Below are 19,373 nucleotides of genomic sequence, written 5' to 3' on the forward strand. Positions count from 1 at the left end.
ATTAAAACCAATGTATTAATCAGCATTTGCTCAAGAAAACAAAACAAAACATCTATAATCATGTCCTACTGCAACAAAATAAACCTCTCCTCAATTCAAAGCAAAAAAGCAGAAGGTGCTGATATTGAAGGTATTCATGGTATGTAAACATAAATTCTACTACTTAACCCACAAAGAAAGAAGACTGAATTCTCAGTAAACCAGTGCAGCCCAGGCCAGGCCCGGCCCATTCCTACTGGTCTGTAGAAGGTCCCAAAGAATTAATTCATTCCCTGAGAGGTGGATCTACAAGCCTACAGCGTACTGGGGAACTGTCTGCACAAGGAGGATGGTTTCTCAAAGTAAAATAATGATCATAACATATTTTTATTACATCGCTCCATTCTGTTTGCCTGTCCTTTTTCATCTCCTCTTTCACTGTACAGGAAACGTCTTACACAATATTTGAGCAACAAGCTTTTATTCCATCACTTTCAGATACATTTTTAAAGCTCACTTTTAAAGCTCACTTTTTTTTTTACAAGCACAATAAAAAAATCTGACTTTTCTTACCAGATCCCTAATGATTGAAAATAAAAGGGCAGCTACAATTACCCAAAGAAAGATGCAAGCTAAATGGTGACTATACATCAATTTTTACAGTAAAAGCTTTATACAAAATAACTAAATCCAGAAGCCAAGTTCCCATTACAGAACACTAACTTCTGAGAACTGCTGAGCCTGAAAGAAAGTTATACTCGTGGGTCTTTGTGTTAGTAAGGTTCACCGTGAATATATGAAGTATTAAAGTTGGAATATGGACAGCCAAATGGCTCTCCAGGGTAAAAGGAAGTTTTTCTATACTTAGGAAGTGCAACAATATCAATAAGTAATATTTAACTCGATAAAGAGGTAATATCAAGTTGCCTGAGATGTTATCAACATTGATCTGATTATGGAAGACAATGAACTTTTTACAGTTTCTCATACAACATTTTATCAGCTACCTCTAACAACATTCTCCATTTCTACACATTTGCCCATAACCTTTTTCCTCCTCTCTTTTATTAATCATCTTCAGAAGACATTCAAACCAAGCCATTTTGCACAGTACCTACAACAAGCCTCTTGCAGATGTGACATTTCAAGTCCACATTCACCACGTACATTTAGGAGAAGGTCATGTCCACAGTCAGCAAATCCAGTCACCTACACTGGGGTGTCCGAATGCAAAAACATCCTCTGAAAACTCCCTTCTGTTGCAACTGGATGATACAAGTCTTTGCATATCTCAAAAGAACACTAATTAAATTGATAGACTTCTGTCTAGAGATGTCCCAAGCAGATTTAGATGATGTCATGTTACCTGTTAAATGTCTGTTTCTGACATATGCTTTCTGGTCTTAAAGACATCAGAAGAGTGCCATGGGGTTTCATTAATTTTTTTTTAAAAGATAAAACAAATCTGGCAAAATAATTTTTGACAATGAGAGGCTTTTATCTCAAAGCCACAGACCTAACAAGCTCATCTGCACCACTTTCAAAATCCAAATAACAACATTTTAAAATGATAATCCACTTAATTTTCTCTTTTTTAAATCTCCTGAAATTGGTTAGCTGCTGCCTAATGTGATTCCAGAGCCTGCCTTTTGGTATACAAATACCAATCCACTTTCTACTGCAGAGCTGTGATATCCAATTTCAAAAGCAGTTTGAATAGATAATTTCAAGTAAGAGGCTAAAATATCAGAAGCTTTATTTTCCAAACCTGAAATTAATGTTGGAAAGTAACCGTTTCTCTTCGCTAGACTAATCAGTCTGCAGCACTCAACAGAGAAAGAAAAAAAAAAGAACATATTCAATTCTACAAACCATACTTAACTTTGCATATTTCTATGTAACAAAGAAGAAAAATTATCTTTCTTGTTTAAACGTTATGAATCTATTTCATCCTCCTTTCCCCAGAAGCTTATATTAATATGTCACTTCCACATTTGGATTTGGATTTTATACCTCGAAGGAGAAAGCCAACCAGGCTTTCACTGCAAAATATTCATTAAGGGTAACTGCTATTATATAAGCATAACATTATGCAAAGCTATTACCTGCACACGGTAATGCTACAGACATAGCCGAGCCTGAAGGTTTTATATCCTTCTGAAAAGTATGTTCAAGAGGTTTAACCACATTTTGGGCACACTGAGGAGCACAGTCTGAAGTTACTTTTTAATTCACTAACAAAAATCTCACATTCATTAGAAAAAACAGACCTAACCACCTTTGGAAAATGAATGAGGCTCTTGAACGTGATTCTTACAAAATATAATGTCACGTGTTCTGTGAAAGACACATTTCACTCCATCACATCACCTGCAGCTCCTGTATTCAAATATTGTTGGTACTTTTCTGTGGCCTGAACACCAGCCTTGTGATTTGCCAGGCAGCACATCTGGCACAGGGAACCCACAGACAGAATCACAGAATCACAGAATCCACTGGGTTGGAAAAGACCCCAGAGATCATCAAGCCCAACCCTTGGTCCAACTCCAGTCCATTGACCAGATCATGGCACTAAGTGCCATGTCCAATCTCAGTTTAAAAACCTCCAGGGACGGTGAGTCCAGCACCTCCCTGGGCAGCCATTCCAATGCCTGACCACTCTCTCTGCAAAGAATTTCTTTCTAATATCCAGCCTAAATTTCCCCTGGCAGAGTTTAAGCCCATGCCCCCTTGTCCTATTGCTGACTGCCTGGGAGAAGTGACCAATCCCCACCTGGCTATAATTTCCCTTCAGGTAGTTCTAGAGAGTGCTGAGCTCACCTCTAAGCCTCCTCTTCTCCAGCCTAAACAACCCCAGCTCCCTCAGCCTCTCCCCATAGGTCTTATGTTCAAGTCCCTTCACCAGTCGTGTTGCTCTTCTCTGGACCCGCTCCAGCACTTCAATGTCTTTCCTGAACTGAGGGGCCCAGAACTGAACACAATACTCCAGGTGTGGCCTCACCAATGCAGAGTACAGGGGAAGGATCACTGCCCTTGTCCTGCTGACCACGCTGTTTTTGATACAGGACAGGATACCGTTGGACAGAGAGAAGCTGAAGCACAGAGTGCAAGAAGCGGCCGATTCTCCTATCCCCAGCTGAGCCCTGTACTCAAAAAGGTGCACCGAGGCCTGAATAAACATTTTCTCTATCTCCTAATCAACATAGTATTGCCTTCTGGACCAAAATTTTCACTTTAAAACAAAACCGAGTATCTTAAACGGTCTGTTGTACTGCATTTCTGCTGCCACTACTGTTCCACAAACTGTATTGATGCCAGTAGTCAACACAATTTCCACAAGGTCACCCTGATGATCTTAAAATCTTAACTTACAAGTGTTGAAACCCCCAACCAACCCTCAACACGATGAGTGATCACCACCAGATGGACAGCACTGAGCTCTCAGGTGCTGTTTGCGAACTCGATGCTCCGGGATCACGGGTTCCCCCACTGCCAAGTCCTCCTGTTCGCACACAGTTACCACCTGGCCGCCCAGACAGGCACATTTTGCAACAGGAACCTTATACCCATCAGCAGTGACCCCATTTTTACAGACAAGTCAAACAAGGACCAAAGCAATGAGCGGCACAAGGAACAGACTGCAGTACTTTCTAATCCTGTTACAAGCACGCTCAGAGTTCAGCATGCATTAACATTAATCAGCACCTTATTTCTGCTGTGGTAGTTGTAGCAACAAAGGAACAACTTGCCTGGACTCCAGCAAAATGACAAAATTATTCAAATCTGCCACCAAATAAGAGTTCAGATTGATCTCACAGGCAGATATGAACAGCGTGATTCATCATATTCATAAAATTGGTTCATCATATTAATTATTTTTCTTCTAACAAAAATATCTGAAAACAGTTTTATAGCACTAGCTGATGAAATGTTTAACTAGTTCTCAGTATTACACAAGTACTAGTTTCTAGGCACTGCCTTGGTTTATCTGAGATTCTAGATTTCAACTATGAACAGGCTACTCTTCCTCTTTGGGTTATTACAGACACAAGGCAGTAAAATTAAGGTTCTTATAGTCTATTCATCCAGGGATAGACTACAGCCAAGGCAACAACACTCCAAATTACTTCCACACTGCTGATTTTCTTACTACTCATGGACAGCTAATCAGTCCTAAACTAATGACGGATTTTAACCAAAACCCATGTTCAAATGCTCAACATCTAAAAGAGAAATATGCTCTTTCAGAAGCAAGATGAAAATCCTACCAGGAATCTGCTGAATCACTGCATCTCCCTGCATCACATTCCCCATAGTGAACAGGACTTTAGACTTCTCTGTTTAATTAAGTCTCACTAATTTTAATAGAGTTACTTAAGAACTACAGTAATATTTTAAGTGCTAAATTAAAAGAAAATATATATATATATATATATATATATATATATATAAAAAGCTTTTTGGAAGAATGGCATGGAAAAAAAAAATCAGTGATAAAGTATTTTCCCTGCAGCCTATTATTTGGTTCAAAGACACCAGACAAACATGTTCCCATAATGAGCATGGCATTAGGAACTACCAATTACTTTCTCTCTACATTAGTCACTCCCCTATTAATAAAAACAAAATCAATTAAGTATCTTTGAAAATAAACCCTCCTGACTGCTATGTGTAAAGTGTACTGTTTTATACTGTGCTTTATAGATCATTTACTCCTCTACTCGAATTGTTCATCATTAAGTGTTCCTGGCAGGAAAGACCATTTTACATAGAACAACGGTGGTAGAAAAAACACAATTGAGGGTATTTTTCCCCTCTTGACAGGTTCTGCTTAAGATGACTTCACCAGCCCAAAAACCTCAGAATTTCATTTGCTGTCCCTGTTTGTAACATTCAGTAATCTGGCAGCTCTCAGATGAGAATTAGGATAACGTATGTTTGGAATAAAGAAAAAGCAAAAATGAGACCTGTTTAAGGCCAACTTATTGCATAAAATGAATCAACCATCATCAATTTTCTGATAAAATTAAGACCTTAAGGCTTCTGTTTATAATGCAATGTTCAGATAGCTTCACAGTATTAAGTGTTATTTGCAAGTCATTCAGAACAAAATCTAAAATCAAGACTCTCCCAACAAGATCAAGATCAGATAAATCCATTTTGAGTCAGAGAGAGACTAAGGGGCTGATCTAATTAAATGGTGAGGGTTTTTTCCTTACCACAACAATTCAAACACATGCATAACTAAAATGCACTCTTCATTTGCTTCAAAGAATAAGTAAATTATGATCAAGTAGGAAATTTAGACAGCCTTCACAGAAATAAATGCAATAAGCGTATAATGTTAATATCTAAAAATATCAAGCAGTATTTCTATGTTTTAAAGGCACACTTCAAATGAACCCTACATTATATGCTCTTAAATTAAAGAAGGAAAAAAGTTTGGAGTTCTCAAAGATGTCATTAGTAAGAATCAGGGATTCAATCAAGCACCATGCTCTGGACAGTCCTTCTACTATGTTACTACTGCTGATGTAAATTCAAGGAGCTGTCTAATGTGGGATCTAATGTGCCAGAAAATAATTACCATAAATCAATTCCCTGCCTATAATTCAATAAACCACCTCTACCAAATGTCACAGGACTCCCATTTCCTGGCTACAAATACACACGTGAGATTTGCTCAGGTACAGCACAGTAGACACACCTGGGATGTGTATCAAGCATTTACCCACAGGCAGTATGTGTAGTCTGTCCCAGACTATACAATTTAACCTTAGTACAGTCCCATCTGCCTGATTCACTGAGAATGGTTTTTCTGCCCTAGACCTGTAGACATCAAACAACCCCAGACAAATGGCTGATTTCCTGGTGAAGCTGCATCTGGAGCACTGTGTACAGTTCTGGGCTCCCCAGTTTAAGAAGGACGGGGAATTACTGGAGGGAGTCCAGTGGCGGGCTGTGAAGATGATGAGGTGTCTGGAGCATCTTTCTTATGAGGAGAGACTGAGAAAGCTGGGTCTGTTCAGCCTGGAGAAGAGAAGCTGAGAGGAGATCTCATCAATGTTTATAAATATCTCAAGGGTGGGTGTCAAGAGGACACCGCCTTTCAGTGGTGCCCAATGATAGGATGAGGGGCAATGGGCACAGACTGAAGCACAGGAGGTTCCATCTAAACATGAGGAGAAACTTCTTTACTTTGAGGTGCCAGAGCCCTGGAACAGGCTGCCCAGAGAGGTTGTGGAGTCTCCTTCTCTGGAGACATTCAAACCCACCTGGACACATTCCTGTGTGATCTGCTCTGGTGAACCTGCTTTAGCAGGGGGGTTGGAATAGATGATCTCCAGAGGTCCCTTCCAACCCCAACCAGTCTGTGATTCTGTGATTCCTATGACGGAACTTCCAGATGACCAAAGGAAAGACTTCCAGATGCACTCAGATCTACGTCAGCCCAAACTCTGCATCAGCCAGTTCACAGTCTGAGAAACAGTCCAGAACAGTGTGAGAAATGGAGATTCACAGTCACCGGATCCACATCTCCCGTGTGTGAAAACACTCTGGTAACATCATAACAGTTAAAAGATTTTCCTATTCAGCTCTTCTGGCAGTGATAATACAACAGCAAGGTACAGTATTCTGGTTTAAGTCAGAGCTGACAATTCCAGAGAAGAAAAGAGAATTGAAAACTCTTCTGTGTTATGTCAACAATAATTGCATACTGGTTTGGGGTTGTTTTGGTTTGTGTTGGGTTTTTTTGGGGTTGTTTCGGTTTTTTTGAGGGGGATTGTGGGCTGGTTGTTTTTTTAGTTTAAAGCATACAGTAACACTTGCTGAAGTACATTATTATATTAGTAACAAATAAAGTGTATGTAGCAATTTCCTGACAGTTTAAAGACATTATGATCTACCATTCCCAGAAGCCTCTTCAGCTGTTTTTAAAAATATGCCATGTGGAACAAAAGTGCTAACTTGAGAACTTTGCTAGTGTGAGATGCAATCAGAAAGCCCCTAGAAACAACAATAAGTGAACAAGAGATTTAAAAAGATCCACTTTTAAAACCCAAATTTTCAGAGTGATAAATCTATTTAATTGACATCCTTCAGGAAACAATGAGGAACTGACGTTCATTATCAGAAGACCACAAATCAAAACAGTATTCTGAAATGTCTATCCTTTTCCTTATCATCTCCATCTCTGTCAAGTCACATCTATAGACAAGTCTGAAGCAGGAAGAATAATACATTTCTAATAAATTATTTTGTCTTCTGTGGTCCCAAAGGAAAATAAAGATGCATTTATATTTTTACACATTCAACACCTAAAACTGAGCTGCTGAATCATTATAATTATAGTATCATCATATTAGCTGAGTATTAAATTATTATAAAGCATTTATTATACTAGTTATTATCACACTATTGTCTCAATCTATTCAGAACTAAAGACAGTCTTGTAATTTGGGAAGGTGCTAAATATCCAAGTAGCAATCAGTATTCACCAAATTCCCCTCTGATGGGAATATTGTTTTCTCAACCTTTGCCTTATTTGACAAGATAAATTAATCTTTTCCATATCAACATGGGAGATTAGTGCTTCAACAAAAAACACAAAATAACAACAGCAGTAAAACTGTCAGTATCCCATCATCTAGCACAGATTCAGGTGCTTCAAAGAGTCAGTAGAAAGCACTTACCACACCAATTCCTTCAAAAGCAAATACTGCAGTCCCAAAAAACAGTGGGTATTTCTTCCAGCCAACCACAGGAGGCAGTTTCCGAGGATCTACTATATCCTGAAGAAAACAAAGGCGAACAGTGTTACGTGTTATGGAAAGTACGTTAGATGCTCCTACAACTTGACTGATGCGTTTATGCTATAGGAAAGAAAACTCAGTACATATATACATTGCTATTTGCAACCCCTTGTTTTCCTCCCAAATTTGTGGCCACCTTCCCACCCAAGCACAGACACTTGCAGATATATTTATTCTATGTTCATATTACTAACACCAGAAATTTTCCCATTTGAAGTATTACACTGGTCTATATGAGTGAGCATCAATTAAACCAAAATGGAAAGCTCACGACTCAAGCTTAATCTTCCGCAAACTTCTCAGAGCATTGCGTTTTCATGCTGCACAGATATTCTTCATAACCATAAGGGACAGTAAAAGAAAATCTTTTTCATACAAGCTGAGCTCCTGCAGAGCAATTAATCACTCTCTATCTCCCCCAGTCTCTTCTATGTAACTTCTCCTGCCCCCTCACCCCGCCAACACCTCTCAGTGGCTTTTCTGCTCCGTCCTCATCCACCGCTTCCCACTCATGGCACTCGTGTCAAAATTTTCTCTAACAGCAGGGGCACTCACCACTGACCTACACCGTGTGTGCAACAGCATCGATCACCTAGCACTTTCCAAAAATTGTGAGAAAGAAAAATGTAGAGGTTTCTACGTGTGATTTTTTTCGGCCATCAGTTTCATTTGTTCCATTACAAAATGCCTCCAAATACGAAAAACAGCAGCAATTCAGAAAATGCAGCAACTATTCAACTTCTCAGGAGACAGAAGTCTGCAATGTATATTCTTAAACGGTAAGACTTAAATTTTTCCCGACTGTACTGGAGAAACACTAGAAATAAATGTTATTGAAACTGTTCTTCCGTTGTGACAAAAAAATTGACCATAGATTAAAACCTTGCCAGTTCTGTGTGCAACCCATATAAATTCATATATTCTTCCACTCAAAGACTTCAAGTCGTTACAATACATACTTTGTTATCTTAAGTGTGCCAATATTATCCCTTCTTTCAAAAGTATGTGTCCCAAGTACTAAGACTACTCCTTAAACTAAGATGCCTCAATTAGATACAAGATAACCCTGCCTTTCAGGAATTGTCAGTCAGTATGTATCTATCAGAGTCCAACCACCACACACAACAAATACAACTTGCCACACTGAAAAAGAGAAAAAAGATAAGGAACTTTTTAATACTCACTCTAACAATATACTGGTAAATGATCACCAGGCTGACAGCCATGGAGAGATTGGCAAGCAATGAAAGGAAGGACAGGCTCTTCAGGTCACGAATAAAGACCAGGAGGATCATGAATGGCAGGAAACACAGCATGTATATTCGTAAATCAGTACTCCTTTTCTCAGAAGAACTGCTGGTGGTACTGACATTTATGGGAGCAGTCTTGTCTTCCAATAATCCTTCATGGACCTAGAGGAAAAAAAAAACAAACTGAAACAAAATCCCCCACATATTAAACAGTGGTAGCACTGAGTATACAGTCACATCGCTGTTCTTCTATAGGGAAATTTGTCCCTCTGCTTTACCTGCTGACTGTCGAGCATTTTGGGATCCCTGTCCTCTCAGCGCAGAGGGGAGGACAAGGCACTTTGAGCAAGTGTTTCATCAGTAAGACAAATGATGAAATCAGGACATGAAAGACCTGAAAGTGTCTTTATTCCACCACTGACTAAAGAGGAAATAAATCCACATGAGCAGTTTAGATCAGATTCCTTTCAGAAAGGAAGAGTTTGGTAAATTGAATGCAATCAAGATGGATCTAGGTCTAAATATTAAGAGTCTGAATTTTCCTAAGGAGAGTAAGTTATATGAGTAACATTACTGTACCCGAGTCCAGTGCCTCATGACCTTATGCCTTTGCCATGCACATCACGGCAGCACAATACAAAATAATGTCAGAATATGAACCTGCTTGTCTTCCAATCCAAATGATTTTATTTTTCACTCTTCACTCTTCTATTTATCAATGTCAAATCAACTTTAAAAACCAGGAGCTCTGAGAGAGTTGAGAGTTGAGTTGGTATAAATTAATGACTGCAGATAAACAGTAGTAAACAATGTGAAAGTGTATTAGGTTTTTTCTATATGACATTACAATAGTTGCTTATGGTTCAATTCAGAAGACTGAGTTTGGCACTGTTCACAACTTCCAATGGTTCTTTTGGAAAAATGTCAATGTGGCCATAACTGCCAAAATTTGTTTTGTGGAAATATATTCTGTGCCATGTGCAAACCATGAGCAAAACATCAGGAGCTGGTGGTTTTTCTGCTTGCTGTAAAATTATAACAGTTGAAATCAATTTGTTTTAAATCTTATCATGCCTTTTCCCTAGAGTGTCTCCTTTCCTCTTCCCTTCCATTGCATTTGACATGTTACAAACCAGCACATGACTGTGCTTAATCTGTTCATGCTGCAAAAAGCCTTTGGCTTGATGACTATGAAAAGATACACAGGCAGTGGGAAAAAAACAGTTTCTTATAGCACAGAGAGACTTAAACAAAAGCAGGAAATCAATATATAACAAAACAACTGAAGACAATACTCTGAAACAGTGTCAGAGAAGCAACTACTAGAGCCACAGTTTAAAACTTAATATAGAACTGAACTCAGAGGAAGACTGCATAACCCTGCAATCACAGGGAGCGCACAGGTGTAGCAAACCTTAAATACTATTATCCTTATCACATAGTTCACAGGCATGGTCCCAAGATGATTAATTTATGGGCCATTCTTTCTATGTGGTCTGTTCTTTAAAATGTCATTAATCTGTGCCAGTGAAATAATAAGATCATAGATTCTGCCTCAAAAATCCAAACACATTAAGGGGCAAGTATTACCATTGCAATGTAAATTTTTATGTAGGCATGGCAGTCCTAAGCAAATAGCATATTTACTTCATGGCATCTCTTTTATTTTATAAGCCACAGTAACTCAGGGCTATTAATTTTTTACTTGGAGGCAGAACATGGAGAAAAGAGGACAGGCTGGAGATACGGTAGGCAGTCAAGGGACCACTGGCACTACAGACTTTCACGAGCTAGTGGGAGTTGATAATGTAAAACCAACTGTGTGTAAACCAAGTCATTCAAATTGGCAAGTCTGCCAAAACTCAGACTTTACAAGTCTAGGAGAAAAGTAAATTTCATAATTCACTTTATTTCCATTGTTTCAAACAATCCACAAACTCAGGCAGACAATTTAAAATTCTTTTCCCTGTAACAAAAAGCACTATACAGATTTTTTTCATTATGATAAAGGGAAAAATAAACTATATAATTCTGTAACCACATTTTCCAGAAAGCTCACTTTAAAGGAAAACAGAGGACAGCAGTCATTACAGCAACACTGATGGGTTGCACCTTGCAAAACTCTTAAGTGTCACTTACAAGACATTTAACATCTGTTAGTTTTCATACCAATAATGTTTTTAGAAACCTACAAAGAGCTAAATACGTTTAGAACTGAATTCCAGTGAATTCACGCAGCTACAATAACTCCACTTTGCCAAGCAATATGTCAAACACTTATCCAAATTACTTCCCTAATGCCACATGAAGTAATGTTCTCTGTAGAAGTTTCCTGCTTTCCCATCACACTTAAAACAGAAATACAGAACAAGCACTTTAATTGCCTTTCACTTTACCAACAGCCTCACGTGTTTACTTGCTCGCATGTGTCCATGGGTAGCCAGAGCTGTTCTGCACACAAGAACGTGTGAGAGGGTTTTCTAAGCATTACAATGCGATTTGAGCATGAAAGTCCCATTGAAAACCTCAGTTACAATAAATATTTAACATAGCTTGCCTTCAATTTATACAAATATCTGTAGCCTGATAAGCTATTAGTCAAAATAATAAAAGATTTGTTCCTTAAAAACAAACAAACCAACCACGCACCACAAACCACAGGCAGGATACAGTTCAGGTTCTAAAATACATTTTTGAAATACCACAAGATAAACCAGCTTCTACTCAGATAATTTCAAGCATTCAGCCACTTCAGTTTTCCATTAAGACAGAGGCATTCCATTTGCCCACACTAACATCAATGAAAAGTTCCTGAAATCAGAAATATTTGATTTTTTTTTTCTATTAATACCACCAAAGTCCAACTAGATATTCAACCACAGTTTACTGGTTAATAGAGCTGGAAAATACAATGCACACTATTCTATATAATTCTATTCAAGTCTAGGCCTACTGTGATCAGCTACCCTGATGACAGACCTAAGATGAGATCACACCTCCACGCTGTGTTAGGGAAGTGTGGTCATACGAAATAGCCTTTATAATTACCTGCCTTTTACTTTCAGAGGAATATTGAGGAAAGCACAGAGAAAGAAGATACTTCAGCTGCACACAAACTCTCCACAGTCATCATCAGATGAATTAATATTGATGCAGAAGCAGTAAAACTTGGCCAACTAAAATTATCAGACTGCAACTCCCTGACCCAAGCTTCCCATCTCCCACTGGCATGTTTCAGATATGAGTTATATTCCAACAATAAACCACTGTGGTCTGCTTTACAACACTGTGAGCATGGTACCCCTTCCCCCGCCCCGCTGTTCCCTGCCTGTGCATCCATCAGAGGAAGGGAGCGGAGGCCAAATGGACTCTTACAAACGCCATGACTTGCAGAGCCTGCATCAGATCCTGTTCCTTGAAATACAGTTTAAAGAAATAAGTCAGAGCATTAAAGACATTCTAGCTGGGAAGAAAAAGAAGAAAAAAAGATTCAATGCTGAACCTGCTCAGAACAGATCAATATTTTGAGTAAACCACATTTTCAGTCACAGCTGTCCTAGTCTCAACTATGAAAAACATCTAATTCTTTAATGTTTTTAACCCAAAAGCTGAAATTCTACGTCTGGAATAAATGTCAGTTCCACAATATTCACAGCCTTCCTGCTGCCCCTCCCTCTCTTCCACACCATCTCTCATTTGAGTCACTTTGCGTTGTCAAGTCTCCCATCTACTACACAAAAAATTGTATTCTTGACATTCTTCTTCATCACCTCGTCGAAAAATGGAGGTTTGCATTCACTGAATCATAGAATAGCTGAGGTTAGATGGGACCTCAGGAGATCTGTAGCCCAATCGCTTACTCACACCTCCATCAGCTATGGGGTCAAACCAGACTGTTCCTCTCCCCATTCTCCAGCTGGATCTTAAAAACTTCTAAGGATGGCGACTGCACAAGCCCTGTGGGCAACTGGTTCCAGTGCCCAACTGTTTTGAAGGTTTTCTTTGCCTTGGGTCAGAAACTTGTGTGTTATTTTATGACCAATTTCTCTTGTCCTCCCACTTGACCTCAGTAAAGAACCTGGTTCCATTTTCTAGACAACCTCTTTGCAGTCCTGAGAAGCTCTTAAGTCCTCCTTAAGCCAGTTCTTCCCTGAGCTGAATAAGCCCAGTGTCCCCACCTGGCACAGGGCAAGTGCTCCAGCCCAGATCATTTCAGCATCTCTCCCCTAAACTCACTCCAGTTTGTCGAAGACTTTCTGGTATTGAGGATATCTAAAACTCGACAGAGTATTCTTGATGCGATCTAACAAATGCAAAGCAAAGGATGATAACAACTTCCCTCAATCTGTTCATCAGCAATTCTGTTCATACAGTCCCAGATGCTGTTAGTTGCTGTCAGGGCTACTTGCCCATCCGTCCACCCATCCATCCATCCCATAAAATCCTTACTTGGACACGAGGATGTTGCCAGAGACAGCATGAAAAACATTGCTAAAGTCAAGGTGACATCTAGTGCTTTCTCACTATGTACAAATTCAGACTTTTATCTTACAGAAGGCAATCAAGTTTGTCAGGCCCTTGGTAAATCCAGTCTCCTTATTCTCCCTCATGGGTCCTGAAATGTGCTCCAAGAAGACTCAAACCTTGATTTTCAAAGGGATTGGAGAGACGCTATATGGCTTTTAATTCTCCAAATTATTCTTTTGGCCTTTTATGAAGATACGTACAACATTTGCCTCTCCTTGGTTCTCAGCGATGTCCCAAACTCTGTATCGTCTTTCAAAGACTTCAGGTCTAACCCTAACCCAGCACTCTCAGATACAGCCCACCTGGTCCCAGATTCCTTCCTTTGTCTCCAGAGCACAACAGTGGCACCGCTTTAGCCAGACTTCGACAGTATAAAGCAGGGTAATTCTTCACTCTCTTCCTATCTTTGTTCTGTATGGTCGCAACTGTCATTGTATAAAGGTATTTTGTAACTCTACTCAGAAAATGGAACAAACCTTATTTATTTGTGATAGCCTACACCCTACTGAGATCTGACCAACCCCAGAGGATTATTCTGCTATAAGTCTTCAGATAAATAAAAAAAGAAAATCAGAACCCTACTTGAAACAGCCCTGTTTCCCAAAGCCTATCCCATGGAGGATTATGGCTTTGTAGAGAGAAAAAACACATGAAATGGTTAGTTAAGTTCCACTTACCCCCTAATAACTGCTGAAAGCACACAGACCTAAGGCAGAGTATCTTAGAGATCGGCTTGCCAACGGTTGAAGAAGTTACTGTGAACTGTACCACCGCTAAAGACAGCAGAATTGCCTGGGTGAGGGAGAGGTTTCTGAAATTTACTCTCGACTGGCTTGCAGCAAAATGTGAAGCCCATGACATGAAAATTAATATTTCAATTTATTACAAAAAAGAAACTTTTGAAAGTTTCAGTTCAACTGTTGACTGTCAATCTGGTTTCATTATCTCCATTATACACAAGTTTCTGCATTACTAAAATACTTTAGAAGTCAATTTTATATACACATACATGCACATGTATACATCATGTAACTGATATTATGGACACAGTTATACCGATGCAAAAGCACAGGAGGCCAGTTTATTCCCTTTTGTGGATATATATACCTTTAAATCAACTTCCTGTCAATAAAGCATTTTACAGACTGAAGCACAGGAGGTTCCATCTAAACACGAGGAGAAACTTCTTTACTTTGAGGGTGCCACAGCCTGCAACAGGCTGCCCAGAGAGGTTGTGGAGTCTCCTTCTCTGGAGATATTCAAACCCACCTGGACACATTCCTGTGTGATCTGCTCTGGTGAACCTGCTTTAGCAGCTGGGTTGGACTGGATGATCTCCAGAGGTCCCTTCCAACCCAAACCGTTCTGTGATTCTGTGAAAGCAGCTATAACAATGTCAGTCAGGGAAGTACCACTTAGAGTTCAGGCAAGGAAATATCCATACCTCAGAGGTGGATTTTGAGACATGACTGAAGACTCAGAAAAGGCACATCAGACAAGATCCAGCAAAGGTTAATCTTGTGGGACAGCTAAACAAACAGGCAAGAGCAACTGACAGGTGGAAGAAAGCTGAGTTGGAAGTAAAATGCAAAAATTATAAAATGTAAGGATCAGTATTCTCCTTCTTGGAGTGGAATAATGGGCTCTGGGCGATTCAGTAGTAAAGAGCAGCAAAGGAAAACTCTAATGAAGATGAGATTATTCTGATTTGCTTAGGTGCAGTCTAACATTACCATCACCATCACTTTGAAAGTGTTGTACTAGATTATTTAAAAAAAAAAAATCAGATAACACTTACAACTGTTCTAACAAGTAAAAAACCACAGAGCTGCAGGAAAACATCCTTCTCTTTTGAACTCTTTCTTACATGCTGTTTAGCTCAGTGCAAGTTCTCTGCTGATTGTGTTAGGATGGATTATGACTCACCATCTCTCTAACCTAGTCTCCTGAATTATTTTAATTAATTTAATCCCAGATTCCTCTTCTGGACAACAATCACTTCCAATCTCCTGCTGCTCTTTGCTAGTGTATCACTGCACATGACAGTCACGCTGGGCCAAGAACAGCAGACATCATATCTGTCATTTTCCTAAACAAGGCAACATAATCTGAAATATCATTGGAATAGCAGTACATGACTGTACCGGGGGTAGTTCCACAAACATTTCCCTAAACCACATGAGGAAATATTATGGTTTTAGAAAGGAAGTACGCAGCCACTGAAGTCACTAGGAATAGTGACCATGATGGCTATTGATGTCCCCAGTCACAAGGCAACTTAACCAGAAGCCACTTCAGTTATTCAAGCATTAAGTTACACGATGGTGTGATGTCTGAAACAGCTTTCCTGACAGGAGTGCTTCACCTACCGTCTCATTTACACAGCCCAGGCACAGCATCCACCCACTTCAGTTGTACCCAGGAAGATCAAACACTTGTGCAAATTCGGTCATCAGATTCCGTATGTCAGGCACTCAGAAAACAGCTAATGCACAACTAGTGACTGCAGAAAATTCAGTCCAACTGATGAAGACACTTGTTATAAGAACTACCTCAGAAGCAAGAAATAATTCTGTTTCCTCAGTCTCTTCAGCCAAGACCACTGTTTCCTTGCCTGTATCCCAAAACCTGCTCTTTCTTCATACAGTCCATGCACTTTTCAACATCTAGTGGGATCAAACCAGTAGTCTTTGAACCCTCCTAATTCCTTCCTTATTCAGCTCAGAGCAATAGCCAGTACAATACACAAGGCCAGATTTGGCACAAAACCAACACGTTATCAGAGAGATAAAGTCTTGTAATCCTGTAATTTGGCGTGAACAGGCCAAATAAATGTCTCACAGTTCATTTCGTTCTGGTATTTACTCAACTTTCCAACATCTTTAACACTTCTAGGTTTAAGTCTACGTACAATTTCTTAAGTTTTGGAAGGGTTTTTCCTTTTTACAATAACTGGAAAATAATCAAAATTCCATGATGTAGCACCCCACTGATGGATCATCTCCCACACAGCAAGAGCATGTTTTCATTTTTTGACTTTATAAGCAAACAATGTGAAAAAGACACTTCTCCAGAGAACTCAGCACATATCCATGCGCAGTCTGATAAATTTCAAAGCTCTTGACTTGTCTTCTGTTGCTCAAGCAGGAAAAGCAAAGTAACTACGGCATAAAAGAGGGTAGTGCTCTTTTGAACACAGTGTTCCCCAGTGTTCCTGTTCCAGTCCTGCTGCAGCCAAAGTCCTTGTTCCAGTTTCACCATTCTTCTCCATTCTAGACACCTTCACCCATAACACCCTTATTGCAGCCCGTCAGAGTTAACCAGAACTCTCTCTACCAACTTAAGACTCTTCAGTACTCCAGGAAAACATCCCTTAAGAAAAAAAAGTTTGTTTGAAATTTGATGTAACTGGAAATAGTGTGTTGTAGCACAAATCATCTAGAAAACTCTAACATAATGCTGCCAACAGTTACAATCCCACAAACACTAATCAGAAAAGATTTGGCACCAGAAGCTATGCTGCATATCCATTAGTGAGAAGGGTATATCAAATATTTTGCAGAATTCCAAAGATGAAATAAATAGACTTGAATGCACCACTGTGTGTCTAACTAAATAGTCCCCTCAAAGTAATGTGGACTAATGGATACTCAATTCATGTGCCAGAACCGCTCCAAAATGCTTTGCTGCTTTTTTGTTCTGTGTAATAGTAAAAAAGCTGAAGGAAGAGACTGCTAAGTTTTGTTGGGTACTAGTTTTAACTAGGAATATAGAAGAAAACATCTCAGTGGAGGTTCTCACTGGTTCTGGTGGACTTTTAATTTGCAAACACACCAACACGCAAACATAATAAAAGTACAGAGCATAACGCAGATGTATTGACTGGTATTAGTGATTTTTTCCTATGTTTTTCCTTTATGTAAGTTCTCCACCCGTCATTCCCTCTGCTCACCTTCCTCATCTCTCCACTACCTCAAATAATGCCATTTACAGCAGCAACAATGTGTGTTCTTTGGTGCCCTCTACGGGACAGATTTCTGCAACAGAAAGATGCCAGAAGAAACCACAGTTTTCTCCTTCCCAGAGGGAAAAGCGCAGGGCAACCTAAATCAAATACACTTGAAAGTGGAACTTCTGAATTCCCGATGACTTTAATTCATTCACAAGGCACATGTCATGGGTCTCTGCAGCTACTGCTTTTGCAGAGGTCACTTCCCTCTGAGATCTTTTGACTCTTCTTCAAGAAAGCAGCAACGAGTTTCCTGAAAAGGTTTCATTTTGTTTAATATCTACAAAAGCCTGGGTCAATAAGCATTCAGTCTTACATTTTGTTTAAAGTCAAAACACATATATAATGACTGGTTGATCAGGTACCTATTTGACAGGGAAGGCTGCAATTCAAACTTCTGTTACAAAGGATGCAATAAAAATCCCCACTTCCAAAGCAAAAGCACATCAGAAGTAAGATAGGATTTTTAGGTATTGAGATAGATTGTGACAGAAGGACTGTAGTTTTTAAGCTTGTGGGGTTTTTTCTCTGCCAAGATGCAAGTTACAGAGTATCCACCTCCCAAATACACAAATTTGCCTCATCTGGACAGGATTTCATTTGTAGAACTTGGAATACTTTATAAACACAATATAAATACTCATCTACTAGGGAAAGAACAAGACATGCCATCTTGGGTGTACTAACTGCCCAAGGGGACACTCTTCTTCCTAATTAAAGTAAGTTAAGCTATGTCAAGACACCTTTATTCTCCCTTTTTGGAACAGGCTGCCCAAAGAAAGTGGTGGAGTCACCATCCCTGGAGGTGTTTAAAAGGTGTTTAGATGAGGTTCTTAGGGACATGATTTAGTGCTAGAGTCAGGTTATGGTTGGACTTGATGATCCTGAGAGTCTCTTTCAACCGGAACAATTCTATGATTCTACGAATAAGAGCCCATATGGACGTTTAATGCTCAGTAACCCGCCACATCTTATTTCTCATGCACTTCACTAATTACAGAAGCACACATTTAGACATAGGCCCAGATTCACCCTCCTTAGCTTTATGCCAAGTGACTAACTATAATCTTACAAGCGGAAAACACAGCAGAGTACATTGGTAGCATCCTGGCATCTTAATATGTAGAGGAGAGAACACCACAAGTTCAAAGTGCCTGTGGCTCCTGTCAGAAAAACCTCCACCAATAAGAAATAGAAAGACTTAGAAGGAATGGAGAACGAGAGACAAAAACATGAATGAAAGCAGCAGCAGCAGCTGTCATGAAAGAGATAGGCATGGTTTTGTTTGCTTTTGTCAGCGACGGATGGTTGTGAGGGAGAAAAGGGATAGTTGGGTTTTATTGAAAGGTTTGGGGGTGTCTGAGAGGTGTAGAGGCATCTGTGGTTGAGGGGATTCATGTGCAATTTTTAACTGATTTTTTTCATAAATATGACATGACAACTTGATTTTTAGATGTCCTTAAATAAATCAATTTGCACAAAAGAATAAATATTTTTCTAATAATTAATATCCAAGTTATTTACAAATTTATAACATATTGAAATGTGTTTCCATATGTTTAACGCTACACATTATATGTGTAATAGTGTTTACAGTAAAACACACGAAATGCTACATGAGCAGTGCTATTTAATGTTTTCATTAATAACACAGACGGTGTAGTGAGCAGGGTTTAAATAACTAATCCGGATGGAAAATGCAAGGAATACTGAGGAATACAATCAAAATTCAACTCTGAGAACTGTCAAAAATCAATCCGGTAAGGAAAAATAAAGGATTCTATAGGTAACTAG

The 19,373-nt window shown here is 39.3% G+C and overlaps 1 protein-coding gene across 6 annotated transcripts in view; it reads right to left on the minus strand.

The window, feature by feature from the left end:
• Positions 1-19,373, minus strand: part of SLC36A4 (solute carrier family 36 member 4) — a 128,687-nt gene that overhangs the window by 93,339 nt on the left and 15,975 nt on the right. For all 6 annotated transcript variants that reach the window (XM_021280130.2, XM_013370619.3, XM_021280128.2 and 3 more), the window contains 2 exons: positions 8,978-9,205; positions 7,674-7,772 (listed from right to left, as the gene is read on the minus strand). In XM_021280130.2, the coding sequence (XP_021135805.1) occupies positions 7,674-7,772; positions 8,978-9,205 (327 nt within the window). The remainder of the gene's footprint in view (positions 1-7,673; positions 7,773-8,977; positions 9,206-19,373) is intronic.

Source organism: Columba livia, chromosome 1, assembly GCF_036013475.1.
Source record: "Columba livia isolate bColLiv1 breed racing homer chromosome 1, bColLiv1.pat.W.v2, whole genome shotgun sequence".
Classification (NCBI taxonomy): Eukaryota; Metazoa; Chordata; class Aves; order Columbiformes; family Columbidae; genus Columba; species Columba livia.